The 18,940-nt window shown below is 40.2% G+C and overlaps 1 protein-coding gene across 1 annotated transcript in view; it reads right to left on the bottom strand.

Moving 5' to 3' along the window:
- Positions 1–18,940, bottom strand: part of trpa1b (transient receptor potential cation channel, subfamily A, member 1b) — a 218,376-nt gene that overhangs the window by 68,778 nt on the left and 130,658 nt on the right. Inside the window, exons 4-7 of the mRNA XM_059646336.1 lie at positions 15,859–16,043; positions 15,535–15,697; positions 7,491–7,666; positions 1,535–1,642 (exon numbers count right to left, since the gene is read on the bottom strand). Coding sequence (XP_059502319.1) covers positions 1,535–1,642; positions 7,491–7,666; positions 15,535–15,697; positions 15,859–16,043 — 632 coding nt within the window. The remainder of the gene's footprint in view (positions 1–1,534; positions 1,643–7,490; positions 7,667–15,534; positions 15,698–15,858; positions 16,044–18,940) is intronic.

Raw genomic sequence — 18,940 nt, 5'->3', positions numbered from 1 at the left:
AAACAAGCAGTGTAGGTGTTTCAGCAGAATAACGCTTAGAATGACTCGCAGGCAAATTTCACTGCATAATTTAATCCATTGTTATGTATAATTTTAATAGCATCCAGAACTGTCAGGTTAAATCCAGTATGGACTGTTCACTATTCCTGACGAAGATACAGTATCTTGACCTCCCATACTCAGTGTACCACTCCCATTTGCACTATCACAACATATTTTCAATTGTGAATGTTGTGACAAATTAGGGATACCTTCAACCTCCTGGCCTGGGCTAGGTTCAAATTTATTTTGAATGTTGAACATTTTTTAAACAATAATGTTCCAGATGTTTTAACTTACAAAAGACAGTTTAAAACATTATTGTCATAAAGTCTTACATTCATAACAGAATGATGATCTCTAAGAAATGGGTGTCTTATGTCCAGGTTGTTACTTGCACCTAGTCCCCTTGCTCCTGTGCTTGCTGCAAAGAATGTGTTAATTTAAAATTTTTATCCTTGGTTTCAAGTCCCTGAATGGCTTTGCTCCTCCCTTCTCTCTAATCTTCAGCACACAATCCTCAATATCTACTTGAAACATACTTTGTGTAGGTATGTGCTTATCACGTCCTTTATCCACCTCCTTTGCTTATAGCTCTCCCTTGTGTTTGGCCGTATAGCATCTCTCTTAATTTCCTTTCTGCTGGTACTGCTTCCAGGTCAAAGCTTGCTGTGTCACAGAGACCAGTATTTCTCATTATCCTATATGGTAGCTTCCTATGGTGCCCCAAGAAGAACCACAAACAAAAATAACCAAATTTACTGAATGGCCCCCATATTAAGAAATTATTAGAAAGTTTACACGTTTTACAACTTTTACTTTAACATGTTTGAGAACATGTGCAAATTAGAAATGAATTAGTAGATGAATACTTCAAATACAATTATAAAATCAACTCTAAATACTTGATATAACAAAGATCCCAAACATTCACTATACTCCTTGTACCAATGTAGTAGCATTGTTTCACTATGTTCTGTACTTTTATCACACATGGTAGATCAGGAGTCCTTTCCAATAACAGGTTTCACCTTCAAATTAAATGGTTATAATTCTGATTAGCAAGGCTTCCTCTCTCTTCCTATGTTCACAACAGTCCTAACGGTATAGTTTTTCAGATTTCCTTTTCAAGGTCCTAAGGAGCAATTTTTTCACATAGAGGGTGATGCATGTATGGAAAGAGCTGCCATAAGAAATGGTGGAGACTGTTACAATTACAGCATTTAAAAGGCATCTGGATGGGTACATGAATAGGAAGGGTTTAGAGGGATATAAGCCAAATACTGACAAATGGGGCTAGATTAATTTATGATATCTCATTAGCATGAGCGAGTTGGACCAAAGGGTTTGCTTCCATGCTGTACATCTCCATGACTCTTTGCCTTTAATTGCAGAATGTCAAACAGAAAAATATATTTGTACTATTGTTATCCAGTTATGTTTATGCATAAAACGACGAAGAGAAATGTAGTGTTGATAAAATTAGAATGCATACCAATATAGAAAGTCCTTCAGCATTATCTCTGGAACATGCCAACATCAATGGTGTATTTTGAAGATCACCTTCCAAGTTTAGCTCTGTAGTCTTATGTGAGGCTAGTACCTAGAGGATTCGATAATTTTGCAAAAGACAATTCAAAAGATCACACATGAAATTCTGAGCAATAGAATTGAACTTAGAAGATAGTGTAAAACAAAAGATAGTCAATAGTCAGCCTGTCTTAAAACAGTCCACTCCAAGCATACATCATAAATTATGGCAGAAAGTCAAGATCGAACCTTTAAAATGATGCAAACATTGCCAACAGAATAAACCAGAATAATTGCAAATGCACTAACCACAGCAATCATTTGTTATTTTAGGAATATCTCAGGTTTTCTATTGATTGGACATTACAGAGAAAATGGGAACAGGCAAGTCATACTCAACTGTGGCACATAAAATTAAATGATGCTTCTCTGTAGCTTCAAGGATCCAAGTAAATGCCTAATTATCCTTAAGGAAGGGAAAATGAGGCATTCTAACTGAATAGCACTATCCCAAAGGACAGAATTCTTCACAGAAATACCATTAAGTTAAAAATAAATCACTTGAGACCAAATGATTAGCTCATTATATAGCCCAGTACTCAAAGAAATTGTGATCACATTACTAATGCTTCATCTGATTGAAACAGATATTTCTGAAACATATTTCATCTACATTCAGAGATATAAGCTCTTCCACTAGAGCGATATGAAGAAATATGGTGAAAATAGCAGGACACTATATGTTTATGACTTGGACATTGAAGGAGATAATAAACTAGCATTAAAATAGAGTATATCTGGACATGGGGCAATTTATGTGAATTTGAAAACCATGCTGTAACATGACATCTTGATGCATGGCTAAAGGCATTCAATCAACTCCAAGCTTCTTCTATTTGACCACAATGAAGTGCTTAAAAAGGAGATGCATCTGGCACATTATTTATCAGGTTACTTTGTAACTGCTATAAGTTTAACTCCTTTTCATTTGTAACATCATCTGATCTTAATCCTGAGTGGCCACAGGATATTCCAAAAGGGGAGGGTGAACAGCCAGAGGTCATGGTCCATATTGGTACCAACGACATACACAGGGAGAAGGATGAGGTCCTGCAAAGGAAAGTTAGGTAATTAGGCAGGAAAATAAAAAGCAGGATCTCTAGGGTTGTAATCTCAGGATTACTCCCACTGACACATTCAGGCGAGGCTAGAATTGGCAAAATAATGCAGATGAATTCATGACTAAAGAGCTGTTGTAAGGTCAAGGGTTTCACACATCTGGATCATTGGGATCTCTTCCAGTGTAGGTGGAACCAGAAGAAGACAGATAATTTGCATCTAATTTGGAAGAGCACCAATATCCTGGCAGGGAGGTCTGTGAGTACCACTCAGGTGGCTTTAAACTAGTGAGTTTGGGTGTGGGTGCCAGAGTAGTAGATCAGCAAGTGGCATGCTTGAGAAGATCAGTATTAAGTAAATCTAATAAAATGAACAAACAGGGCCAAGAAAATGTACCATGGCCACACTGGTAATCTGAAGTACATTTATTTCAATGCAAGGAATATAACAGGTGAGGCAGCTGAGCTTAGAGCCTGGATTAGTATGTAGGACTACAATGTGGTGCCCATTATAGAAACTTGATTGAGAGAAGAGCATGGCTGGCAGCTCTACATTTCAGGATTTAGATGTTTCAGATGTGATAGAGATGGATGTAAAAGGGGTGAGGGAGGTGCATTAAGGAGAGTGTCACAGCTATAATAAGAGAGGACATCTTAGAGGGCTCATCCAGTGAGGCAATGTGGTCGAACTTAAGAATAAAAGAAAGGTGCATCACTATGGTAGGGCTATACACAAACCCCCAATAACCAGTGGGAATTAGAGGGACAGATATGTAAGTAGAACATGGAAAAAATGTAAAAAAAAAGGGCTGTTGTAGTGGGAGATCATAAGAACTGCAGACGCTGGAATCAGAGATAACAGTGTGGAGCTGGAGGAGCACAGCAGGTCAGGCAGCAGAGGAGCAGGAAAGTTGACCTATTGGATCAGGATCTTTCTTGAGAAATGGGGTGTTGTAGTGAGTGATTTTAAATCCCCCAACATTTACTGGGACTGCCTTAGTGACCTTAGATGGGACAGAATTTGCAAGGTGCATTTTAGAAGGATTTCTTGAAACAATAGGTGGATAGTCCAACTCATGAAGTGGCTGTACTAAATCTTATATTAGAGAACAAGCCTGGCCAGGCAATTGAAGTTTCATTGGTGGAGCATTTTGGGAACAGTAATCATAATTCCATAAGTCGTTGTTCAGGATAAGGATTAACCTGGTCCTTGAATGAAAGTGTTAATGTGAGGGAAGGCTCATTACAACAATATTAAGTAGGAATGGGAGAAATTAGATTAGGGGTGGCTGTTGAGGGTAAATGCATATCTGACATGAGAGAACATTTTAAAAGCCGGTTGATCAGAGTTCAGGACCAGCATGCTCCTGTGAGGATGAACAAGAAGGATAACAAGATTTAGGAATCTAGGATGACAAGAGGTATTTCACTATATAACACTATATTCCACAAAATATATTCCAGTACAAACCCACTGACTCCCATAGCTACTTTAGCACAGCTACTGCCTGCGACTTTAACGCACGCCCTGTTCCCTTACCAGCATCTCTGTCTCTGGCTTGCTACAGTGTTCTACCAAAGCCCAAAGTAAGCTGGAGGAACAACACCTCACTCTTTTGCTTAGGGACCCTACAGCCATCTGGACTCAATACTGAGTTCAATAATTTTAAGGCCTAAGCATTTTCCACCCCCCTATCCCACACACCAGGCCTTGTTACCACATAGTCTGTCACCACGTACCCCCTGTTGTTAGTCACTAACAGTCCCCATTAACAACTATTCACCCTCCCAGCCTGATCGTTAGCAACTCCTTTGTCTGTCCAACTGTCTTTCTCTCTTTGGGCTCTATCCTATCGTTTATACCCTACCCCACCCACTCCGCTATTTTCTGCATATAAACTGACGTTTTCCCCGCCACCATCTGTTCTGAGGAAGGTCACCGGACCCAAAACATCAACTCTGTTTTTCCTTCACAGATGCTGAGCTTTTCCAGCAACTTTGTTGTTATTCCTGATTTACAGCATCCAAAGTTCTTTCGGTTTTTATTAAGAGATATTGAAAGTTTAGTCAAAAAGATAAAGGAAGTGTATGTAAAGTTTGGGAAACTGAAATCAAGCAAGGCCCTTGAAGAATACAAAGGAAGCTGAAAATTATTTAAAGAAGAAATTAGGAGGATCAGAAATCATAACATGCAAGGCTGTGGGCCTAGGTTGGAAAAGTGGGACTCATGAAAGCAGTAGTATATTTATCATCAGTACAGACTCAATGGGCTGAAGATCCTCTTCTGTACTATATAACTATGCTTTTGTGGACTTCTTTTCTGTCAGATAATTGTGTGACCTTAGACCTGTCTTGTTAAGATGGTATTATTGAATATTTTTAGGATGGAGATAAGAGATGTTTATTACATAGGGTTGCCAAAGGTTATCAAGGGACGTTGAAATATGGAATTTGAAAGGACTATACCTTTTTGTCTTACGCTTTTAAAACCTGGGGTCCAAAATAAGTGAGAGATAATGGGAACTGCAGATGCTGGAGATTCCAAGATAATAAAATGTGAGGCTGGATGAACACAGCAGGCCAAGCAGCATCTCAGGAGCACAAAAGCTGACGTTTCGGGCCTAGACCCTTCATCAGAGAGGGGGATGGGGGGAGGGAACTGGAATAAATAGGGAGAGAGGGGGAGGCGGACTGAAGATGGAGAGTAAAGAAGATAGGTGGAGAAGGTGTGGGTGGGGAGGTAGGGAGGGGATAGGTCAGTCCAGGGAAGACGGACAGGTCAAGGAGGTGGGATGAGGTTAGTAGATAGCTGGGGGTGCGGCTTGGGGTGGGAGGAAGGGATGGGTGAGAGGAAGAACCGGTTAGGGAGACAGAGACAGGTTGGACTGGTTTTGGGATGCAGTGGGTGGGGGGGAAGAGCTGGGCTGGTTGTGTGGTGCAGTGGGGGGAGGGGATGAACTGGGCTGGTTTAGGGATGCAGTGGGGGAAGGGGAGATTTTGAAACTGGTGAAGTCCACATTGATACCATATGGCTGCAGGGTTCCCAGGCGGAATATGAGTTGCCTGGGAACCCTGCAGCCATATGGTATCAATGTGGACTTCACCAGTTTCAAAATCTCCCCTTCCCCCACTGCATCCCTAAACCAGCCCAGTTCATCCCCTCCCCCCACTGCACCACACAACCAGCCCAGCTCTTCCCCCCCCCCACTGCATCCCAAAACCAGTCCAACCTGTCTCTGCCTCCCTAACCGGTTCTTCCTCTCACCCATCCCTTCCTCCCACCCCAAGCCGCACCCCCAGCTACCTACTAACCTCATCCCACCTCCTTGACCTGTCCGTCTTCCCTGGACTGACCTATCCCCTCCCTACCTCCCCACCCACACCTTCTCCACCTATCTTCTTTACTCTCCATCTTCAGTCCGCCTCCCCCTCTCTCCCTATTTATTCCAGTTCCCTCCCCCCATCCCCCTCTCTGATGAAGGGTCTAGGCCCGAAACGTCAGCTTTTGTGCTCCTGAGATGCTGCTTGGCCTGCTGTGTTCATCCAGCCTCACATTTTATTATCCAAAATAAGTGAGGCCTGCTTTATAAAATCAGTGCTTAAAAGAATGGCTGCAACTTTGAAAAGTAAATTACCCGAGACTCATGCCATGTATATATCACGTACAAAACTCTTTGAAGAAGCAGAAATTTCAGAGCTGCAAACAATTTGGAGTCTAGGCGAGTATACTAATGCAGCTTTTGTTGGCACAAGTAGCTAATTGGTCTAAGGACAAACGACAGTTATCAACAACAGAGATTCTTTTTCTGTGTATAACTGTGTGATTGGTTCTCAGGAATATTAAACAACTTGGAGTCAAAACTCACTGTAAACCTGAAGAAATGAAACCATTTGCCCATCAGGCATCAGTGAGAGACTTCGCATAAGTGTACCAGCTGCCTTGTGTCTAATACCAAACTAGGAAAGAAAGCATGAAAGATGATGGAAACACTACTGGGACCAGCAGAAAATTCATCAGGAGTATCTCAAGAACAGTATCCCCTGTGAACAAAAAACAACTGAACTGACTTTCCAGAGATAGTAAGAACTGGTGATGCTGGAATCAGAGATAACACAGTGTGGAGCTGGAGGAACATAGCAATTCAGGCAGCATCAGAGGAGCAGGAAAATTGATGTTTCAGTTCGGGACCCTTCTTCACAAATGGGGAGTTGGTGTGTGTGTGTGTGTGTGTGTGTGTGTGTGTGTGTGTGTGTGTGTGTGTGTGTGTGTGTGTGTGTGTGTGTGTGGTACTGGGTCATTCTCTCTCAGCAGCTTGTATTCCAGAGGCAAAGGGAACTCAAAACACAAACAGATTAACCATGGTCGTATTGGATGGTGAGTAGGTTTCAGAAACCAAATGACCTAATTCTGGTCCTAATTTATAGAACACTGGTTTTGAAAGGAGCTACAGAAAAAAAAATCACAGAGCCAAGGAAGAAGGCATTTGATTATCTGCATTACACCAGTGAAGATCATTAGCCAATTCATCATGATCTTCTATCTACCGAAATGAATTAAAAAGATGGAAAATCAATGGCAAGTGACCCCTGTGTTTGTTTCAAACGGACAGTAATAGGAGCATCATGGTTGCTAAGGAAAAGTCACCTGCCTATTCTGCCACCTGAGAAACTGCATTGGTCACTTGGGAAATTACAAGATATAGGTCAGGGTAATTGTCACTTTGGGGAGAGATCCCTGTACAAATCACAATAAATCACAATTGTTTTTGTTTTGTAATAATAAAATAAATCAACTTTTCTTACCTTTACCACTGCATTGTGACTTAAAGAGACAGCCATATGAAGAGGCGACATTTGTGCATTATTCAGAATATTTGGGTTCGCACCTTTATCAAGTAAAGCTTGGGTACAATGTGCTTGATTTTTCTCTGCAGCCCAGTGTAAAGGTGTGTTTCCGTTACAATCAATCACATTTAAAACTGGAAAAGAAACAAAACACAATGCACTCTTGGACCAGACATACTTCCATTTTCAGACAGGATATGATGAAATTATCCCTCAAATGATGTGAGTCCACTCAAGAACTCTGCTTTTCAGAGTCCTCATTGTGACGTTTCTCATTTTGCAGTACACCAATAATTCTTCATTAAAGTTCTTTAATCCACATGAAATTACAGATGGATGGTGTACCCAACTCTGTATGTACATAAAGGGCAGGTGTTTTCATTAGGCTGTACAAGCATTCTCAGTGGAATTTTCCTGCAATTGGTCAAACAACACAGGAAACTTTAAGCACTAATTATGCTCAGCGCGATTTGAGTTTCCATCATACTCAATGCGGGGTTAAATAAACATCAAGCTAGAGGCTGGCCTTGCCCATATACTTGGTCACACGCCCAGATCAAATCGATCATATTGCATGTAAATGCTAATTATTCAATAGTGTAGGAGGTCACTTCGCCTGCAAAAACTCTACTGGTTCTCAGCAAAAGCAAATTAGCTGACTTCTCACTCCTGGAGCTGTTCTTGTAGTTTTTATTTTGCACCTTTTCCATAAAATAACTCCACAGAGCCGAATAACCAGTCTCCAAATCACCCTCTGTTTACATGCAGAGGGTCCTTGACACTGATCCAGCTTCCTGAGAACCAGCTCACAGAGTGATCAGAACCTCTTATACTCCTGTTTATATCAGTAAACCAGGCTCCCTGATTGGTCCAGATTAACAGCTCCAAGTAGGGAACTCATATTCCTTGAGGTCCAACAGGCTGACCTTGTTACAATCACTATATCCCACCTCCTCTGAGCCTGAGGACATAGGCCAGTATTTTTGTAGCTCCTTCTAGGACATTTTAGCAGTGGTTCAGATTCCTCCAACTCTGCCTCTGATACAGGCAGCCTGTAACACCCAGTAACTTGTTGCTTGTGTCTGGTCATCTGAGAAGAAATTCATTCTTTTCTTCAGGGGGCAAAGGTGTTGAGGCAGCGGCATCCACCATGTCCATCCCAGATTCCAAGGTGTCTTCAACACTTGATGGAGATGGAGAACTCACGGATTCCAGAGCATTTGGAAAAACCAGTCGAGAAGCTGGGCACATTTTGCTCCCACATTGTTTGGGAGTTTGCGCCATGTGCCTCTTCTGTAATGTATGACTCTGTGATTCAGGCTGCCAGTTGGAGGCTAGCCAACTAGTGAAAGCTGTGGAGTCATGTTTCAATGAGAACGTATGTTATTTTGGGGGGTGGGGGGTGTGAGGAATTTTAGGGTTAAGGGATCCTTCTCACCCAGAATTTGAGTACTAAAGTGACAGGTATCTCTCTAGGGCTAATCCATCTCATTCTTCGCTCTTCCCAGCACTTCTCAGAAGGGGAATATTCATCCCAATGCTCTAATTGAGGCCAACTCTGTAACTTTTTATGGTTCATTACAGCTTCTTTTTCTGAAATGTATGCCTCCATTGATAAAGGGCAGGATCTTTCATGTCTTTTTAAAAGAATCCCTCTCTCAACCTGTCCTCCCCTTCAATGGTTTGCACATGTTTTCTCCAATCTCACTTGGCTTTAGATTTGCACCCTTTCATTTAATTTTCCCCACTTTAACAGAATATATCGCTTCATACTTCTCTGCATCAATATTTCATCTGTCCCTGCCTATCGATTCCACCAGCTGGTACATCAGGATCCATCTCTCTCCTTATGAGACTTTCAGGTTTTGTGCCGTTTACAAGTTTCAAAAGTGAGCATGTTGGACCCACATGCAATCTGTAGTATACATCAAGAAAGTGGTGAACCTAGTCATAACTTCTGGGTACCACACTCACAACCTTTGTCCAGATAGAACGACAACCGATCACTACCACTGTAATAAAACAAAAAAACTGCAATGAACACATATGAAATAAACAAAAACAGAAATTGTGGGAGAAATTCAGGAGGTCTGGCAGCATCTGTGGAGACAGAAACAGAGTTAACATCTTTAGCTTCTTCTTCAGCTAGGAAAAGGTGGTATTTAGCTGATCATGAGGAGGAGAAGGAGTGAGTGGACAGGTGGAGACAGAGCACAAAGAGAGAGAGAGAGAAAGAGAAAAAATGGTAGGAAGGCAGAGGAGTTGTTGGTAGTAAGGCAGGGGAGAAGACAAGCTACATTGGTGGTAATAGGGATTATGAGTAATTGAAAATGAATTGGCTGTACTAAAAGCAATCCATGTCATGATGAAAGCTGGTGTTAATAGGGTGGGTGATGAACGTGGAGTGATGTGTCATGCTGTAAAATTGTTAAACTCAATCCTGAGTCCTGAAGGTACCTAGGCAGAAAATGAGGTAGTGTTCCTCCAGCTCGCATTGTGCCTCACTGGAGTACTGTAGCAGGCCTGAGATGGCAAAGTTGGCCAGGGAACACAGTGGTATGTTGAACTGGAAGCTTGAGGTCATTTTTACAGACAGAAGGCACCTTCTCTGTTTCCTGCGTCTTATCCAATTTCATGTCTCGGCTGCTATTTTCCATTTTGTTTCAAAGGAATTAACAATACTGGATAGCCAATTGTGAGTAAAGTGGAAATTCTATCCCTACTGTATTTTTCAGTAAGCACTTTGTAAGTAACCTGAATGAATACAATGGCTAGACTTGTCTGTGAATGAGTGCCCATTAGCTTAATGTTTATGCATCCAATAAACAAACACAACTAAAGATATTTGGAGGTCTCAATTAAAATATTAACAAAACTGAATTGGATTGTACTGCGACTAAAAGATCAGGTCAAAGGCTTGGAGTTCTGTGGTGAGTCTCTCACTTCCAGTCTCCAAGGCATAGTTTAAGAATGTGATGGAATACTCTCCATTTGTCTGGATGCATGCAACTCCAACACCATTTAAGAAGCTTGACACCATCTGGCAAAAAGTAGCCTGCTGATTGGCACCCTCTCTCCATGCTTTTTGCCAGCAAAACACAGTAGCAGCTCTGTCTACCATTGACAAAATGAACTGCAGGAACGCACCACTTCAACAGAACCTTCCAAATCAATGACCTCTCGAAGGACATGGGCAGCAGACACATGAGAAACCACCATCTGCAAGTTCCTGTCCAAGTGACTCACCACCCTGATTTGAAAACACATTGCCTTTCCTTCATTGTCACTGGGTCAAAATACTGAAACTCCCTTCCTAACAGCATTGTGGGTCTAACCACACCAAATAGCTGCAACAGTTCAAGGAGACAGCTCATCCCCACCTTCTCAAGGGCAGCAAGGGATGAGCATTAAGTGTATGTTGAGACAATGATGGCTACCGCCATCAACAAATAAAAATGTTGTTACTTTTATAAAATAAATAAAACAATGGTCGTACTTCAAATGTACGTTTAATTTTGCTGTTGTTTTTAGAATAAGGAAACCCTCATGTCACAGCAAATCATTTGCAATATCATTCTTCAAAAGTCTGCAGAACATTTGTCCTTTACTGAAAATAGAATAAATGTCTTCTTTGCTGCACAATTAGTGAACTGTTGTAAAAGATGTGAAGGGCAGCTTTGCGCTATGTAATTTCTGTTAATATCATTTCATCATTGTGCTGTGGAATGTAGCAAAAAACTAGGTACTTCCAGGGGAAATGATTTTCAATTTTCTGATGAATTACTTAACTAGGACCATTTTCCAAAAAGTTTTACAATTCATTGCACTAACATTCAGACAAAAATGTCTCTATTACTTTATTTACAGGGATGGAAATATTTTGGAGCCTTGTTTTCATTTAACTCACTAATGTCAGATCTGGCCATATTAAAATCCATACATTTTAGCTTGTTTTCCAACTGGGAATGGCTGCGCATTTTTAGAATTAAAAGGATCTTAATGCACACCGACACAAACTGTTTCCTACTTTAGCCATCCAATTTTCCACCTTGTAGAGCCATAGATTTGTGGAGTCATCGCGTCATACAGAGCAGAAAAGGAACTTCAGCCTATTGTTCTGGAATATGAATCCTTAAAAGATAAAAGTCATCATTGTACCCGAAAGACCATAAGTTGTTTTCAAGAGAGAGAGAGAGGGATAAAACTGTTGGTGGTGATTTAACCTGAATGTCATCACTCCCCAGGCAATGGGAGAAGTTAAGGAGAACCCGTCATGGTGACTGCAGCTGGTGTGGAAATTGAACCCATTACTCTGCATTGGAAACTGACACCAACTGTGCGAACTGACTCCCAAACACTTACTTCAGCATTAAACATGGATAACTTGCTTGCTTATATTTTCCATTGAAATTTTAATCACTTTATAATACCACCATTAAATAATAATAACAAAGCAGTGTTAGGGAATAATTTTGGAAATAAAAATCAGGATACATTATGGGCAACTGAATTGATATCAACTGTTTTACACTCTCACTCAAAGGGAATAATACTCCCTGTGAAAGAATGTGGTGTGAATAGGAATTTTGATTGTAAATATGATCTAAAATGACAGACCCAAAAGTGTTACTAATGATGCAAGATCACATTGTTAACAGTTAAAGCAGCTTCCAACCAACTGGAAAGTAAAAAAAAAACTTAGAGAGAGATTTATAAGCAAAATACTGCAGATGCTGGAAATCTGAAAGAAAAGCAGGAAGTGCTGGAGAAACTCAACAAGTCTGGCAGCATCTATAAAGAAGTAAACAGAAGTAATGTTTCAAGTCTGATATGGATTTTCTTTGGGACTGAAAGGGGCTGAAAAATGGTGTAATTTTTACTCTGAGATAATGGGAACTGCAGATGCTGGAGAATCCAAGATAACAAAGTGTGAAGCTGGATGAACACAGCAGGCCAAGCAGCATCTCAGGAGCACAAAAGCTGACGTTTCGGGCCTAGACCCTTCATCAGACCTGCTGTGTTCATCCAGCTTCACACTTTGTAATTTTTACTCTGCTACTGACAGAGGAGAAAGAGGAACAAAAACAGATGATGAGGGTGTCCAAAGCAAAAGGGAAAGGGAGTGCTAATGATGGTAAAGGAGAGACAGAGGTGTAAAATGGGTGCAAATGATAGAAGTGAAAAAGAGAAAACAGGTTCACTCTGCCAAGAGTAAATTCAACAAGATACAAACAATGCACAACCAGTGTGAAGGAGGGCATAAGAAAATTGGAGGGCAGAGGTCATGCTGTGAAGTTATGGTGCTCAATGTTGAGATCAAGAGGCTGAGGCATTCTACAGCCTCTAGGACTTAACATTTATTTCCAGAGTTTCAGAGTTTGCTCTCCCTCCTCCAATTATCTTATATCACCTCTGGCCTCATCTAATTTGTGCCTTGTTGACTTGCATCTCAGCAGAATAGTTTCTTTTTTTTCCTTCTCACACCTTTTTATATTCATCCATGTACACCTCTATCACTCCTTTACCAACATTTGTGCTCACTTTGGCTTTTGTTCTGGGAACTCTGTCTTCCTTGCCTCCTGTCAACAGCATGAAAGCCGCCATCTTCCAGTCCAGGCCAGCTGAGTTTCTCCAGCATTCCCTGTTTCTAGTTTAGGGATGGGTTTACCGTTTTAGGCAGAGTGAGACAGCAGAAGATAAAGTGAGTGGTTGGTTTGGTCTCTGGTCCGCCAACAGCAAATCCAACATTGGATGTCCAAGCTGCCTAATAGGTAGACACCCAATCAGTGACATAAAGAGGAGATCCACATCCAACCTCGAGACTAGGCTTCAATCTCATGTGGCAGAGGGGTTACACTGACAATCAGGAAGCTAACAAATACACAGCAACAAATTTAAAGACTCCTACTCTCTGAATCTCCTCATTTTTCTATTTGGGACCTCTAAATAATTATTTAGTCAAAAGTATGAAATAATTGTCACCTTAACCAGGCCTTTCCTTTCACACTTGGGGCATTTTGTCTAACTCCCCTACAAAGAGCTCCCAAATGTTTTCCCATTCAATGCATACCTAATGCAGTGGACACCTAAAGGTTTTGTAAAAATTGGCTTTTTATAGACTCAATAGTTAAGATAATCGGTGATTTAAAAATGGTGGGTGGGTTGCTGATATGTGCACCAGCTCGTCTTCAGTAATATCTAGAACTAGCATGCTAATGTCAAGACATTACCTAATATCAACAATAATACAGAAATTACTGCTATGAATGTCCTCCTTACATTGAGTTTCCTGCAGTCATGAATCAAAATGAGTTGCATGCCAATTCTATTCACAAATTGTTTGCTAGCTCTCAATGTTACACTTTCAAGATCAAAATGACTTTAAGTCATACATTTATTGGCATGAGGGCACAAATCTTTTTAGCATAAAATGTCAGATGTAATAAATTCCATAGGTTACAAACATAAATGTCCTCAAGAATGATATGATGGTAGCTGTGTGAACAGACACAAACTGCAGCATATGTGTAATGCAAAATGATTAAATGAAAATATACGGTGACACTTCTGCAAGGTGACATCGACAGCACTTACATTGTTTGCACTAAACGCATCTGTTAGGAGTAAGCCAACTCCTGATCACTGACTGGTGTAACATCCAAGCTTGTTATCTTTTCCTTCCTTTAATCCTGTGTTCTGTAACTAATTTTAACTTGAAGCAAGAACTGTGTATATGTGTGGGTCTGTGTGTGTGAAAAAGAGTGACAGAGAGGGGTGGGGGGCACTTGGCATGAGTGAGCAGTGCACCCAGTGGAATGGAATGGAATGGAGTGAAGATAAGTTGATTTTAATATAAGTGGGGCAAACACAGGCATTTTATTGGCCATTTTGGTTCTTACTCTGGACAGTTAAAATTAATTACATTCTTATCAAGGAGCAGTGTTTTGTTTCAATACCTCAACCAAATATTTGTTGTCTGTGTGACAGTGAGTTCTGGAAGACAGTCGAGCGAAGTGTAGGATATTGCAGGAGATTCATCTTTGAGCACTTCACCAGCAGATATAACCACACCTGTACGTTCAGTAAGGGCCACTGGATTGTGAGCAATAGCTGGATCCCTAAATGGTTTTCATTTCACTGGCTCTGAAGCATAGCAGCCAATGATAATCCTAGTCATTTGCTCCATTAAGTCAGCATTGACTGGTGACTGAATCTATGATATTGAATGACATTTCTGGGAGTCAGCAAAGATCCATTCTGAGTTTTGGTCTTGACACACTGGTATTTACTAATCATTATCATACTTCTTGTTTGCAAATTTATCCCAATGCCTTCCAATTCATTCCTAACATTAAATTAGAAGAGCTTGAGGTGTAACTTGATATAAGTGTCAACTGGAGAATGCTCCATAGTTCTCTTAAGGATCCCCTGGAATGCCAAGAATAGAGTAACTCTAGTGGTGGTCCAGAATCCCGTAGTGCTTTTCTTTTACATAACCTCAGAAAACTAAATGCTCTTCTGACACTAAGGGAAGAAAATCCAGAAACAAATTTGTGATCACTAATCCATGGCCTCTGTACCCAAATCTCCAATTCTTCTACCAACCACACAAAACTCTGTGCTAGGAGAACAGCTGCTCCAAATCATCCTTATGATCTCCTTATGGACTGAAATCAATGGCATCTGAGGCTTTAGTTCTTTGTAGGTTTAACCAGGCTATCTATAATTTTCTTCATCTTAACAATTGGAGAATGCTCAGTTCCTAGGCACAGAGTTAAAGCAAAGGATACCTTTGTATTTCACTGTAACACTGAGGCTGCTAAAATTACAGCTCCACTCGTCTGAGACAGATAAACATTCCACGCTTGATTTCAACCAAGACAAGATGATGAGTTACAGAGTGGGTATGAAAATATCCGATTACACATATGTGCGCTATATGTTATAATTATGCATAAATAATGCGCACTTTCTTGCATTTTATCGTTTAATTAGTACTTACCTTCAAAGTTGGCATGATCAGTGATCAATGTCAAAATGTCAAGGCGACCTGCTCCAGCAGCATGGTGCAGTGGGGTTGATTTATATTCATCCATTCTGCTGAGACAGTCAAGGTCTTCCTCCACTGACTTTTCAATCTGTGCTACATCTCCACCATCAATGAGCTGAGAGATAAATTTAAATTTCAAAATGGTGCATTTCCAAATTAACTGCTAGCGTTTGTCACATCTAGCAGTGTTAAAAATCAATTCAGATTATGCTTGCCATATTTCATGTGGACAATAATATACCATTTTTCTTTAAACGCTACATTTCAAATGTTTACCTTAAATATGTTTCCATCCTTCTGTGAAGATAATTCGTGTGCATTTTCTACAGTTGAATAAACATTACCTCTGCTCCCTCTTTTGAAAAGTCTTTCCATTGCACCTTTTTTCATCTTTCTCTTAAAATACTTTCCTCTAGCACAGTTTAATTTTCTTTTAAGCACGTAATCACAATTCTTTGATCCTGAAAAACAACAGTATAACTCTAAAGATTAATAAATCATTCAAAGTGTGTTAATTTGACAGCAAAATTGACAAGCATTATTGGTGGTACCATGATCAATTCGTTGATATATCACACATAGTGAAAATCTGATGGGACATCTCGGTAATAACGATATAAAACTACTGGAAGGCCAATGAATGATGGCTGCTATTAGCCAGATATATTTTAACCCTTTTAATTGTCATGATATTTTGTCAGGCAATTTGCTGAAAATTCAAAATGGAAATGGGACATAAAAAATCTGTAGACATATAGGACCTGCATGCACACGACGAGTGACAATGTCCTTAATCAAGCACAATGGACAGTTGTGAAGTTAGGGCACAAAATTGAACAAGGAACTCAAAGTTCAAGTAGTGAATTAATTGAAAACTGTACACAGAAAGAGAGGGAAAGGTACATGGGATTAAGAGAGAGAATAAAATGATAGAAAGTGAGAAAGAAAAAGTTAAAAGAGTAAATTTTACAGTTTTAACAAGCTTTTGAACTGTTCAAACAACAATTAAAACCAAAAGGAATAAGACTCCACATCCCAGTTTTTGATTTTCAGTCTGAACGAAATTGACTTTAGTAATTTGCATTCACAATGATTTTAATTTGTTTTTAGACCTAAAATAACATGATTTCTCTATCTCTAGCAAATTCATTTCATATCTAAGGATATAACCCTCCTCTGCCACTCAATTAGATCATGTCTCATCCTTTGCCTCAGTCATTTTTGATCACTTTCCCCATATCCTTATCATTAGTATCAAGAAATCCACTCATGCTCAACGATCGAACTTCCCAGCTCGCTGACATAGAGAACACCAAGAATCTTTACCCTCTGAGTGAAGAAATTCTTCCTCATCTTGGTCTTAAATGGCCTCCTTATTCTGAGATTATGTCCCTACTTTCAGGATCACCAGTGAGGGGAAAAGTTCCATCTACATCCACCTACAATGTTGGCTGTTTCCCTGGACCATTGAGACTGGACGGGCCAGTCTGGCAATGTGGCTGTGGTCTCCTCTGCCAAGTTAGGAGAATAGAAGAACCCCATTCTGTACCACTTCATCCACTGGGACGTTCAAGTCATGGTTGCAATGGTGGGACACTAATCTTCCCTCATCTGCCCTGTCCAGAGCAATTGATACAAAGGGCAGCTCCAGACTGACAGCCCTTGATCAGATGCACCATGGCCTTTTAAATACTGTGCCAGTGCCAGGAATCCTGGGATATCCTGGCAGGGGCAGTTCAGGTATTCCTGTTATAATGTGTATTTTGTTAATGCGAATTGGCCATATTACAATTGATAAATAGTGGACACTGTTTGGATAATGCAAACTTTCTGCTGTACAAGTATAGCAATTTTCTATAGTGATTTCCCTATGATGTGATTTTCTATATCACAAGGTCACACAAGAATACATCTACTGTGTTATAGGAGAACTACCTGTACTTCCTCTCATAGCATGAGGGAGAACACAACAGGCTGCTGTGGGGCATGGTGTACAGTTAGTGAGGCAAATTTGAGACAATAGTGTGACAAAACTCACCAGGACACACTGAAAGAAACTGCCCGTGAAATCTGTTACAAATGACGCTTGGCCGATTTCTGATAAGATTCAATCCTATATCCCAATTCTTCATGATCAGTGGGTCAAATCCCGAGAACTCACTGCCCGAATTTGACCATGCAATAGTTAATCACTTGGCATTGAAGTTAGAAAATGAGTAAAGTGACATAGAATTTAATCAAGGAAAACAATAGTTGTTAAAATCAATGTTGTTGCTAAATGTTCAGGGAAGAGTATTATTCCATAATGGTAGTAAATATCATGATGTGGAGGTTCCGGTGTTGGACTGGGGTGGACAAGGTCAGAAATCACACAGCACCAGGTTATAGTCCAACAGGTTTATTTGAAAACACAAGATTTCAGAGCCTCACTCCTTATTCAACTTGTCAGAGGAAAGGATTTTCCTAAGGTCTAGGCAAACATCACAAAAATTTCATTCATATATTAGGATTTCAATTTCCTTAATCCTGTCTTGCTCTAACTGAGCAAAGCAGCAGCACCAGAGCTGATACAAATAAGCTGCTCCCCAAACTATGGCCCATTTAAATGTAAATCATGATGGCTTGTTTTTTGTTCGGACAGGAAACCCCCAGACTATATGGAAGAATTAGTAAACCTGCAGGAGAGTAGTGTTTCTTTAAAATCCAGATCACGTTTTGAAAAATTGAGGTGGTGAAAGCATCATTGATACATTACCAAGGCGATAGCTGACTCAAATGGCGTCAGGGATTGGGGGGATGGCACGTGGCTGATAAATGGAAGCAGGTCTTCTGGAAGCTGCCATAAAACAACAAAAGCTCACCAGCAAATGGTTAAGTCACAAGGAGACTGTTTCCGGAGGAATTCCTTGGAGGTTAAGCAAGGGTGAGAACACAAGAGACCAGAACTGTCCTTTTGAGACCCTGAGGAAACTCTTGTTGCTTCTTTTATGATTCTTTCATGGAATATTGACATGACCAGCTGGATTGTAAAGGGTTAGTGTGAATATTTTAATCAATAAGTTTACATAATCAATGGGAAGTGATGTAAGATTATATGGCTGTTTGAAGCTGGTTAGAGGTAAATGTAAGGTATTGTATTCCAGGTGCAATATGATTGGTCAAACTACCGGATTTAAAGCAAAACACACTATTCATTCACTGTAATTGAAAGATAACAAAAGAAGGAAGAAATTGGGATAACTCAAATCCATTGGAAAAGTTAACAAAATAATAGATAAGTAACTATTACTAACTAACTGTTCTAATCTAGTAACATTTCATAAACACACCCTTGGAAAAAGGCAAATTCAGAAAAGAA

The sequence above is a fragment of the Stegostoma tigrinum genome, chromosome 5, assembly GCF_030684315.1.
Source record: "Stegostoma tigrinum isolate sSteTig4 chromosome 5, sSteTig4.hap1, whole genome shotgun sequence".
NCBI lineage: Eukaryota > Metazoa > Chordata > Chondrichthyes > Orectolobiformes > Stegostomatidae > Stegostoma > Stegostoma tigrinum.
This window is presented reverse-complemented; position numbering and strand designations above follow the sequence as displayed.